The sequence below is a fragment of the Trachurus japonicus genome, chromosome 18 (assembly GCF_045865225.1).
Source record: "Trachurus japonicus isolate A0001 chromosome 18, Traja_1.0".
In the NCBI taxonomy this organism is placed as follows: Eukaryota; Metazoa; Chordata; class Actinopteri; order Carangiformes; family Carangidae; genus Trachurus; species Trachurus japonicus.
This window is the reverse complement of record NC_140924.1, coordinates 20,615,824-20,628,740: the sequence shown is the minus strand read 5'-3', so window position 1 is coordinate 20,628,740 and position 12,917 is coordinate 20,615,824. Positions and strand designations below refer to the sequence as shown.

General features: G+C 41.7%; 1 protein-coding gene across 8 annotated transcripts in view; it reads left to right on the top strand.

The window, feature by feature from the left end:
• Positions 1 to 12,917, top strand: part of arap2 (ArfGAP with RhoGAP domain, ankyrin repeat and PH domain 2) — a 127,999-nt gene that overhangs the window by 45,711 nt on the left and 69,371 nt on the right. For all 8 annotated transcript variants that reach the window (XM_085806279.1, XM_085806280.1, XM_085806278.1 and 5 more), the window contains 2 exons: positions 2,680 to 2,786; positions 10,579 to 10,778. In XM_085806279.1, the coding sequence (XP_085662405.1) occupies positions 2,680 to 2,786; positions 10,579 to 10,778 (307 nt within the window). The remainder of the gene's footprint in view (positions 1 to 2,679; positions 2,787 to 10,578; positions 10,779 to 12,917) is intronic.

Below are 12,917 nucleotides of genomic sequence, written 5' to 3'. Positions count from 1 at the left end.
GCCTGGCAGCATTTAAGCGTTCCTCGCGAAAGGCTGTGTTTTTTGTGATTTGCCGTGGAGCACTGGCGCAGATCCTGCTTTGTCCTGGCTCTTTCCGCACACAGACACACAAACACACACTTTTCTTTCTGTGAACTGCTCCGCCGACCCCTCACCTGTCTCACCCACTCTCGGTGAGGATTACCGAAACCTCCCCACTCCTATACCTTCTCCCTTCCTTTGTGTTCTTGCTGCTCCCCCACATCTTTTGCCTTGTGTTTTTGGTTTTGTCTAAGTGCCTCAGGAACAGAGTAGAGTGTGCATTTTTTTTTTCTGTATTGTAATGTCGGATGCCCAGAGCTTTATGCTACGGAAAATGGTCTATACTGCTGTGCTGAGTGTTGAGGCTGAAGTGGAGAAGGGAGGGAGGGGCGCGGTGCGATGCTGAGTTACAGTGGGGCTTATGGAAACTGTGCCTCTGCATCTAACCCCTATTTCTGAAATGGGCCTGTGAAAACATTGAGGCTGAAAGCTTGGGTTGGCTTGGATTCCCCAGATGCACCTTTTGCCTTTTGCAGAGCTTTGCTGATTCACGCAGATACACACACACACACACACACACAAAGAGACACACACAAAGGCACTCAGTACAACACACTATAGCCTCTCTATCTCTTTCTGTCTCTCTTTAACGCTCGCATACCCACGTCACGCACCGAAAAGGTTTGTGCGTCACTGGTGAGAAGGAGAGAAAGCCGATGACAGTTGGGCGTGTGACTGGTCTGTCACGGACTATTTTCAGGAGGCCTCTCTGACATGTCAGCTCCATTTCCTAAACCAACAAAACAAAAACAACAGTCAACAGGAAGGACCCGAGACTGCGAATGTCCCTGCAGTGATTGTTGGTCTGTCGGTTTGTTAGTTTTTATCACATCAAATGACATTCAAACCCCCTGTGGGAAACAGCCACCTGTTGATCCCACCCTAATTTGAACAGAAATGGCGTTGTGTGAAAGCCCCTCTAACATTTGCATGGTGTTTTGGGAATACGCTGTCTCTTATTGGAGTATATTGATTTGTTTGTAGACTCTATTTGCACATTTTGTGAATCTCTTTAAGATGTGAACATGATGAAAAGATAAAGAAGAAAACTCAGTTGTTTGTTTCTCAGCTGTCCATTCGCACTTCAGTCTCCCATCTCCTGTTTTCTGTGTGAACCCATTGTAAATCGACAAACTGTTATTTTAGTTTATTTTAGTTCTCTTTCTTTGTTTTTTATGTTTGTGCTGATTAACAAACTTCATATAGCAGGACTAGGGTTAGGGTCCCCCCATCTCCTATCCCTCTATGCTAAGCTGAGATAATTAGCCGCTAGCACTGCAGCATTTTACGATACAGTTGTATCAAACCTCTAATTTAATTCCTCAATAAGCCTAATTCCCAAAATGTCCAAGTCCTCCAGACCTCATTAGCTTGTCACTAAAATTAAACCCAAAGTGAAAGAAATACATTTAGCCTAGATGTTCTTTTTTCTGGTCACTACCCGCCCACTATTTCCTGTTCCAGAGTCTTGCTCACCTTTATTTGCTTTCTTGCCAAGACTAGCGTGAGAGGATTTTTACCACGCTCATGTCTGGATGGGATTATCTTAGTTTAGCATGAGGAATTAAGCTAGTCCGCCTCTGTCCGAAATTCAGAATACACACTGCTAAAGCTCACTGTTAAAGGGATAGTTCAACATTTTGGCAAATTGGCCCATTGCCATAATCGCTATAGTCATAGCAGTAGGTTCATTACCTTTAATTGTAGGTGTAAGCTATTTTCAGTACGGCGGAGCGCAGCAGCTGGCTGCTCAGAGCTACGCTATGGAGGCTAAGGGAATTTCTTGGTTTCCCTCATTAAACTCATCAAATTCAACATCCCAAAACTCCACAGCGCTTTTGTAGACAAGTTGTGACCTGCACAACCACCACGCTATGAGATAATGACGGAACGATACGAAACGGAGCCGTTTTCGAGGTAAATACAGGGTAAATACAGAGCCTGCTTGCTGAAAAACTGTCCCTGAACGCAACGCGCATCAGCGGTTTTGTATGAATTTACCTCGAAAACGGCTCCGTTTCGTATCGTTCCGTCATTATCTCATAGCGTGGTGGTTGTGCAGCTCACAACTTGTCTACAAAAGCGCTGTGGAGTTTTGGGATGTTGAATTTGATGAGTTTAATGAGGGAAACCAAGAAATTCCCTTAGCCTCCATAGCGTAGCTCTGAGCAGCCAGCTGCTGCGCTCCGCTGTACTAAAAATAGCTTACACCTACAATTAAAGGTAACGAACCTACTGCTATGACTATAGCGATTATGGCAATGGGCCAATTTGCCAAAATGTTGAACTATCCCTTTAACAAATTACACAAACTGTGTTCCATAATGTACATATTCCTTTTTTCTTGGTATTTCCTGGCAAACAATGGCAGAAGTTTTCAGAGAAACCTAGCTTCCAGGCTTCATGCTACGCTAGGCTAATCACCTCATGGCTCTGCTGTAGCTACCTCCATACATAAAAGAGTAAGAAAGCAAGTAAGCTTTTTTCTTCAGGGAATAAAAGTAGGTGATAAAATGTTGTTGATTTTGAAGTTACTATGCTCACACTTCATTATACTTCCATGTATGGACCTCTATCTCTTTGTTTGTGTTTTTCCAGGACTATAAAGCGGGACTTGCTATCGCTGAAGTGGAACTGACTGCTGCCAATATTAAAGACACGGACCGCAGGGGCTTTGAAATCAACACACCCTTCAAGAACTTCTGGTACGTGTGCACCACATCTGTGTGTATATGCATATGTATCAGTGTGTGTGTGTGTCTGTAGCCTACCTGTTCTCCCACAACAAGGAGAGGTTTCTGCGGAAATGTGATGTATGATGTGTCTTTTTATGTTTGTGCGTGAGAGAGAAAAGCGGTGTGTGCGATTGATCTCGCAGCTTTTTCCTTAACACACACTCCATCTCTTATTGTTTTTTTCATCATCTAAAGGATGAATGTTAAGTGAAGGAATCTCTCCTTGAATACAGGCCCCTCAGAGTGATGTATTCAACAGGTTGACAGTGTAGTAGGCTACACCTCTGCGTTAGTTTAAAGTCCTACTGCATGAAGCAGCATGGAGTAAAGGCTTCATACATATTCCTTTTCCTAAAACAAACCCCGCTGTATTATCGTCTCATCCAACCATATAGTTTATGAAATGTCCTTCACATGCGCTTAAGCCTCTTACTTCATTGTACTTTAATCTCAATAATCATATCTCATAAAGCATCCAAATTCACAGCTAAAAGGCGACTGCAGACACTGTAGTTAATCTGCTCTTATACACGTAAAGATATTAAGAGTCTCATTGTGTGATAAGAGTTTAGGTTCTCGTATAGTGAAAGAATATTCACAAACTGTACTGTAGTCCTATCAGTCATATCAGATTTGCCCTTTTTGTCTTTTTCATCACCATGGCCCTTTTTTCTTCTTACCTGGAGAGGATTAATTCAAATAAGAATGGTTCTAAGACATATTTATTGATGTATTTACTGTATCCACAAGTTATTTTCCCTTTCATTGTTATGACATGTGTAAATATAAAACCTTCATATGTCTTAAAAGGGAAATATGCCGTTATTAAAACAAAATATCTGGTGAGCAAGAAAAATGTCAACAGAAGGATAAATGTTTTCCGTTTTTTAATGGGAGCAAATAAAACCGAAGTAATTCTTTGGCTTTTAATGTTATACATTATAAAACTTACTCACAACCACTTCCATGGGCTTGTTTTGCCGAATATCTCCCAAAATTCCTGTAAAGTTTAATGGCTTTTTTTTTTTTTATTATTGCTTTTTCCAGTGTCACTCCTAAATCCAGTGTGTGTGTTCTGGGAGGGGAGGTTGTTTCTGGTGGATTTCACAACATAACAATAGAGATAACAATTCCACCTTAATAACACTGATGCTGGGAACATTATCAACCCTACAACTTGATGAATGACCTATCACAGAGCTCTAGTTCGGACCAGGAAAGCGGTTCCAGCCGGACACTTGAACAGTTTTAAGGAAGTAATAGGTCCTCACTCGACACATATTGTCCACTACTACTGAGCATAATCGTAAACCCTGGATGAATTTATCAATAAAACAATGATCTATACATCTTCTTTGATAATTTGTAAATTGTTTATAAAAAATAAGTTTAAAACTGAGAATTCTCAAAGTTTGTGGGCAATTTGTTTGTTGGTGTGAACCATAGAGCAACAACAGTAATGTCACTGAAAGCCACTTACTGTATAGAGAGTGCATTTCACTTTTTTCTTGTGAGATAATCTAACCCAATGCGTATGCCTGCCCCCCTTTGTGATACAAAGTAAGTGTATGTTTTTCTTCTGTAAGTTGTGAAGCTAATGAGCAGCCATGACATGCAGTTTAAGATTCGGCTGTAATGAGACAGAGTTTGTTTTCGCCGTTTTGTTTGTTTTCGCCGCATTTTAGTCGCACTCTCCTTCATTTGTGTCAAATTTCTCTCACAAACAACACTCCCATACACACACAGACAGACACACAGACACGCCTCACAGACTTATGGGCCATCGCTGCACTCGCGCTACATGTGAACAAACTTCTGTACAAAAATCACTAATTATCGATCAGGACTTTTCTTTTTTTATTATTATTATTGTGAAGCCTGCCTCCCCCTCGGGAGCTTTGTGCAGGTATCTGTGCCCCTGTAGGGCACAAAGCCTTTCAGGCGACTCCGGTCCCCTGAGGGCCCACAATCAATGAGCGCGCTGCTTGTTTGTGCTGTAATGGCCCATTTAGAATAAAACCGTCACAGCTGCCTGGACAAAGCGTGGCTTGTTTGTTTGTATGCGCTTGTTTGCTATCTTCTCTCTTTTTTTTTCTTTCTTTTTTTTACCCCTTCTTTTTTCTTTCTTTTTTTTTTGCCCGTTCGCCTTGTGTAAAGACTTTTTTTCCCCCCTCTCTCATTCCTCTACCTGTCTGTTGTATGTCCGATCGATCTGTTTGTGTCAGCCGCCTTAATGGTCCCATCGTTTGGCAGCTTCGTTAATACGGTGGACGTAATTGCCATTTTGTGTGCAACAAAAAAAAAACAAAGAGGTGGAATTAAAATGAGTTCAGGTCTCCCGAATTGTTTTGATGAGGTGATTGCTGAAAGAGTTTTATTGTGTGTGTATGTGTGTGTGTGGTGTGTGGTTTTGTGCGTGTGTCAAATCGATTGGTAGCCCTGGGAGCGTTCTCCTACCTGCTCAAGGTGGGGATTAGTGAGAAACTCATCTAATCACTTTAAGCTGTGGAGACTCACTTTGGCTTTTCCATTGTTTTGCTGCCGTTAAATGGACAGAGCGTTGAGTCCACTGTGGTTGATACAATCGCAGACTTTTATGAGTAGAGAGAATGACAATGAGGCAGAAGAGGAGAGGAGATATTACCGGGCAAAGACACTTAAGTTAGTACGAAACAAAAAAAAAAACTTTTTTCTCTTGATCAGAAAGCACTTTTACTAAAGTAAAGCTGCAGATAAATGCCTAGCTCAAGGGCATATTGGAGAAAATCTATATTTGTCTGGTCTGTTTATTGAAACTTGGAATCGTTCTTTCTTTTTTTTTTAACCCTCGACTGAAAATCTTTTCTAATGAAAGAGTGTGACACGAGGTCTTTGGATTATCCAGAGCGCTGGTTTTGGAAGGGCCTGTTTTCTGTCGTTATCTCAGATTTAATTTTCCAAAGCTGTGAGCGGCACAAACACGGATTCACTGTGAAAATCTCAAAGGTGGATAGAAGAAAAATACAAATATACAAAAACCCTAAAGCTACTCAGTCTGTAAGGATATTATCCTTCTACATTCTGTTTTTACTAAATCTGTCTTAAAATACTACTCATATACTCATTTGAACATTGAAGGCTTACTTCATGAAGTCAGTATGGATCTGATTTCATTATAGCCACTATAGATAGGAGGATTATTTAAAGTAACCACTAACTTTTATACATATCCAGAAAAAGAAGCTGTTCAGCTGTTCAGTTTCTCACTTCACAGACTCCCTGAGGTCGACTGGGGAGAAAAAGGTCAATGTCAGAGCAGCAGAGGTTAAGAGACGTTGGTATTTAGTCCTAAGTAGGGTTTGACGATCAGGCCAGACGATCACTAGATCTGAATCACCATCTGTATCCTATTTCCATTGTGGTTTTCTTATGAAAGTGTCAACTGGAGGTTGTTATTTGTATATTTCTGACACTTTATTTGAAGTTTATTTTGAATGTTTTGCCACTATTCTTCCCCCACCTACTCGTCTTTAGTGTGGATAGACATCCTGTCTGTGGCTCGTATTCTGATTCAGGGGCTAAAATGATTCAATTGTTGCATTTTTCTTTTGGGTTGTTTGTGTTCAGAAGGTAACAGCCCCAAGCGCTCCAAAGTTGTAAACAAATGCCATGCACGAGCCAACTGTTCTCTTATTGGGCATAAACATAACCCAGAAAGAGGAGGAGGTTACCTGGGAAAAACAAATCTGCCCAAACGAACCGATCTTTGGGGTTAAACGCTCCCTGTTTCGAAACAACTACTCCAAACGTGCCAGGTCTTAACACACTCCTGTAGCTTTCTCAAACCTGTCTGAAATCCACTTTAAACAGGTTTTCATCTTATCATCCATTTTTCGTCGTAATGACTGATATCCTTTTTTAAAACCCTGAATAAGAATAACTAATCCTTTTATTTTTTATTCTGCGGTTGTCACTCGTGTCACAGCTAGCCATCTTACATCAGCTTAATGTGACTCTTCTTTTAGATGATGGTGTGTTGCGGCTTTTAGAAATGCACTGCACTGTTTCACATCAAGGTCAATATAGAAACGCATTGATTATTCTCATATGCAAGCCTTTCATTCTCTCTTTAATGAACGCTGTTAGGAATGACTGGGTGTCGTGAAGGAAACATTAATGCTCTTCTGTTGGACCTGTTTAACTAAAGTGTTGTATTTAACAAAAAGTTCTATTTAGCAGTACCACTCTCTTACATTTGACTTTCTTCCTATTAGATACATTATGCATGTAAAAAGAGCCGTACGGCCATTCATCATTCATGAAGAAGAATTACATAGATTCTCTCACTTGCGTGTGGTGCGTGGAGTAGCGGAGCATAAAAGCCTCACACATCAAACAGGATAAAAGACGCCAATAGAAGTAAACCTGAGATTTAATGTTCACCATAACTCTGAATTTCAACAGAGTGTCAAGATACTTCACATCAAAATTGGATTACCACATTCGACTGTCATTTTTACATTTATGAAAAATACATTTTCATGAGTAGGGACTGATACTGGGTCCTTGGGTGAATGGGAAAGCCTGAAGCTGACTTTAAAGAGCAGTTTCTCCAACTCCGTGACCATGAAGGTCGTCCAGGCACAATTGAAATGGGATGTTAGATATGCCTTTTTCCAAAAAAAAAATGGCTTTTTGAATATTTTGGCCACTTGCTGAGTCAGATGAGAAGATTGATACCACTCTCATGTCTGTAGGTTAAATATTCAGCTAGAACTCGGAGATGAGTAGCTAAGCGTAGCATAAAGACTGGAAACGGGGGGGAAAACAGCAAACCTAGCCCTGTCCATAAGGTAATCCAGGTTTATATATTATATACACTATACTCACAAAGAGTTAGGGATGTTCAGGAAAATGCACTATAACCTTTAGAGGTGAACTTGATTTGACCTTCTCTAAACTTTTGAATGCATAGTTCAGTGTTTCAGTACACGCTGTTCTCTAACAAGGTTAGGGAGGGTTAGGGTTAACCGCAAAAAAGTGTCTGATCCATGAATCCACCACTAAATGTTCTGCTCCAAGAAAGTTTGTATTGAAACAGTCCTCTTCATCATTTTGTTCACATTTTGACATCATGAGATCAAGACGACACCTAAGAGTCCATCAAAAGCAGAGAAGTGGACATCCTTTGACCACACGACAACTTATTGACACATTTTTTGTTGTATGCATCACTGTTAGATTTTTACATACATTTCCCCCTAAATTCAATCCTCCCGAACTTATTGTGAGTAGTGTTTATTGTGCCTTGCAAAGTATTCCCTCCTATCTGTGGATTAGTCTATTCATTGTACTCCTAGCTTCCTTTCACTTTTACTAACATCCCAGATAATTACATGGAAACAATGTGGACTGCCATGCATACTCTATGACTGTGGTTAGTGGCGGGGAGGGAGATAGTGGTAGCTTTGAAGCCCGTGTTTACTGGAATGATTGACATTTTTCAACAAGTACAGGACTGATTGAAAGTTGTAATATTCATGCGCTAAAAGCTCAGTCATGAGGAAATTTATATTAATTGCAAAGGCAGCGCTACAAGTATTATTTTGCTGTAAAACACAGCGGTTGTGGTGTATGTTTTTTCCTCCTCCACCACCTGTTGGCCCTTTAAAGCTGCAGTTTATTTGCTGGTCCTCTGCTGACACAGGTCTTCACTCTGGTGTCCACAACTCTGCAGCTCAGGGGGAAACCTCCAGCCTCCAGCCTCCCTCTGGCCCTCTGTGGTTTGTGGAGGCCATGTGGCAGTCCAGCAGCCGATGTGCGCAGTCATCTTTTTAGACCGGTGTGAGGTGGAGGAGGTGTGTGTGTGTGTGTGTGTGTGTCGGGGGGGGGAGACCGGTAGGCACAGAACGGCTGAGTCCAATCAACCTATCGATCCCGGCTGGGTTACTTGGGTGCAGCCGGCCTGGTGCACATCCTCTGCCCCCTCCGTTTTCTCCCCCCCCACCCCTCCTTCGTCTTCTGTCTTACTTACTTTGCGCCGGTCGCCAGGTTGCCATGGAAACCAGCGGTCCCATTTCTCCTTTCTAAGTGCTTCTTTCAGTCAAGCTAGGACTTTCTCTCCCTCTCTCTGTCTCTCTCTCCTCTCAGTTTCATATATCTGTTGATCCGTGTTGTCCTGGCCGTCTGTCTTCTTGTCTCTCGCGTGCTCTCACTTAAGCTCACACTCGCGCACAGATTGCTCGTCACAGACTCTGAACGCTTCGTCTTTACATTCAGCAAATTTCCAGTCCTTTAGTGTATTAAGTGACTTTGCTGAAAGTACACACACACACACTCACACACTCACACACGTATGTACCACATTCCCTGTCAGAATCTTGTGCTGTCTATCTCTATGAGATGTACAAATAATATCCAGTCACTCCTCTGTGTTTGTGTGTGTTTCAAAAGATCCCTTCAGTCTCTTCACTCAGGAAAACTAATGAGTGAGACAGATGGATTGAATGACAGGTGAATGACTGAACATGTGAAAGGCGCCCCACACATACATACAGGCTGAGATCTCTGTTGCTATTATTTTACAGTATATGATTCATTTCTCTTCCCATACACACTGTATGTAAAAAAACCAAACAATTCACCAGTATGTGGACAGCCAGATGTTACCGCCTCCACTCCTCTCAAAGGCTTCACCACAAATAATTTGGAGGCCGGCTGCAGGGATTTGTTCCCGTCCAGCCGCAGGAGCATTAGTGAGGAAGGGTACTCGATGTCGGAGCGATAAGGGGGTTTCTGGCTCGCAGCCATTGTTCCAGTTCATCCCAAAGGAGTCGGATGGGGTTTTTTTTTTTCTCCTCTGCACACCGAACCCTGACTCATTGCTCTATGTGGACAGAAGCGCTGTCAAGTTGAAATGGAAAAGATCCGTCTCTGGAGCGATATCAGTCGGTTATCATTAACTATCGCTGTCTGTTTGTGGAAGTGCTTGAGCCAGATTACAGATGTCTTTGTCCAGCGAGCTGAGAAACCATGGCGACTTAGACACACTCTCGAAACTTATTTCAGAGAAATGTATGTGCATCTATGCTTATTTATTTATATATGTTTCTAAACACAATATTCTATCACTGATAAGGTAAAATAATAAGTCTCACGCTCACTATCTATTTCATACAGTAATCCCAATCTATAACTTCAGTAACTGCAGCCAATAGCTTTTTTTTTTCTTCTTACATTTTCTCACTTGGAATCGACAGGGCTCTTTATGAAACAACTGTGTTATACACGATTTTTCGTTAATGTAAATGTTTTTACACCTTCTTCTTTCTTTTTTTCCATTACCATTTCTCAACTTTCCTGAGTCTGATATAGAAATAATATCCTGGGGAAGAAAAAAAAAAAAAATCCTGCATTAGCGCTTTATAGACCTGAGTGGTGCAAGGTGAGACAGATTGATTTACCTGCCCCATTGCTGCTCTCATCAACCCCCCCCCACCACCACCACCACTATGAGTTCCACTAAATGTATTGCAATCACACCTAGGCAATAGGCATACACGCTCAGCAACGACCCCCCCCCCCCCTTCAAAACTACTCCAAATACTGCACACCCCTGTAACCCTGCCAAGCGATACTATGCTGTTTAATTGCTCTCTCAAATCAAATCAATAACAGTGAGTCATGTGTTGGGGATGGGGGGTGTTTGTGCGTGTGCGTGCGTGTCTCTGTGTGTGTGTGTGTGCGTGCAAAAAAAAAAAAAAAAAAAAATCAATTGTTGCAGCTTCACGGCCGAGTCAGAACGGGAGAAGGAGGAGTGGATTGAAGCGGTCCAAGAATCGATCGCTGAGACACTCTCCGACTATGAAGTGGCAGAGAAGATCTGGTTCGACGAGGCCAACAGGAGCTGCGCCGACTGTCGCGCCCCGCGGCCGGAGTGGGCGTCCGTCAATCTGGGTGTGGTCATCTGTAAGAAATGTGCAGGTAACACACACATACACACACACTGCTTTACAGTAATGTCTGATACAGAAATACACACCCATAAACGATATATTGTATATACACTGAGATACGCACACATTGTTGTATGAATATAGCAACAAGCAGCCTGTCACAACACGCTTCATTGAATCCCTCCTAAACCAGCGGTTTCCCACCTACAAGTGAAGACCCTCAAGACAAATCTGAGAAGTTGCTTGATAATGAATAAGAGACAGAAAAAGCAAAAGCAAAACTGTCACACTTTATGTCACGGGTCTGTAATTTTTAAAAATGATTTCATAAGAAGTTTCCTGAAAAACAAAAGCAAAAAAAAACACAATGTTATTTATCGTAATTACAGGCAGAATAGAGACAAAGGTTTGAGACTGTTATTAAGGTTTTTTTTTGAGTTTAAATTCAAAGTTAATAGTTTCCCCGTTGAGAAATTTCAAATGAATGTTCAGCGGACTTGTTTTTCACTGACTCCTTAAAACACCCACGATATTATGTTGGCAACTAATTGGAATTAATTATCGGACATTATTAGTAAGCTACAGACCCATAAAGCGATGCCTCGCTGAAAGATAAATGCTCAAAATTATGTTAAACTCCACTTAAATCCTTAAATCCTACTTCTAAAAAATGTCTTACACGGCTCACACACGCATCCAGATGGAACTGTTGACAGGGATTCATAAATAAGTACGGTCTGGCATTAAAGGGTCATAGTTGGAAAAACCAACACACACCATCCTCCCGCTCATATTAAGTGGCATTATTTACTTTTTTCTCTCTTTTAACTTATTGTTAATTGGATTTTCAAGAGAGCCATTTCCAGAATTGCTGTACTGGTAAATTATGAGGTGAAGATATAGAAAGTATCCCCCGAACAACAACAATGTACACTTGCATACAGAGAGGCAAGATCAAAGCCAAGAAGATACAGTAACAGAGGCAACACAATAAAATAATACTTAAAATGATAACACAAAAATAGAAAAGAAACCCCAAAAAACATTTAAGTCAGTAATAAACAGGTCGACTAGATCAAAAATACAGGCTTTAACAATTTTCTATCCACCAGGCAAAGGTGTTAACACAGACCAGAGCTCTTAAAAACATGGGATCGTGTGTGGTTCTGGAGAAGAAGGAGCTCATTACAGAGACTTCAGCTGTTGAGCCTTTGAGTGGCTGGCTGTCTGACTTTTTCAGGTTTGATATAGTTTAAAAACAGCTTGAATCCAGAGAGCATGGGCAAAGGCACTGGACTTCCATCAGAGCTGAATTATATCATAGATGTAGCAAATCAGAATCAAGCTGTGAGAGATGTTTTATTATATTCTTTACTTATTGTTAAAGTAGAGAGAGAAGGAAAGAGACTGCGGTGAAAATGAGAAGGTGTGAGACTCAAAAACATGCTGAAGTTGAAAAAAACATGTCGGCGCTCGGTTGTTAATGTGTGTATGTGTGTGGCCTGATGTTTGTCTGTGAGCGTGTGCTCTGACCCAGAGGGCTCTTTTGGAATACGATCTCAGGTGATAAGCCACTCACGGGAGTTTGGCGCCCGCCCTCTGGACTCTTGCCGTCTAATCTATTTGGCAACGCTGGATGGCTCAGATGAAATGACAACAAAGATTAAGCCCAGGGCGAGAACTTTGGGGAATCCCAAACTGCTTCTTGACCTGCTAAACGTGATTAGAGAGACACAGCAGCCATGATGCTCGATATGGGGGGTGGATGTGGGTGTGGGTGGGGCTCTGTCTATTTTTTTTTCTCCTCCTCCTGCATGCTCCTGTACTCCCCCCTCCCCTCCCTCTCCCTCTGGATCTTCTCCCTATCTTGAGATTCCTCCCAGAGTCATAAGTTTTAATGCAATTCTTCACCTCACCTCTGCAAAGCCTGTGTAATTGGTACGCATCAGATATCCAACATCCCTTTTCAAACACCCTTAAATGATTTCATTTGCTGGGGTGTTTAATATTACATTTTGTCGACGCGCTGGGAGAGAGGGGGGGGTGAATATCTGCAACGAGGAAGCTGTCCTCACACTGTGCTCTCCCTTAAATTAGGCGGTGGTCCATTTGGAATACCAATGACTGCTCACACTTTTAATTAGTGCTCTCATGTCATGGACAATAA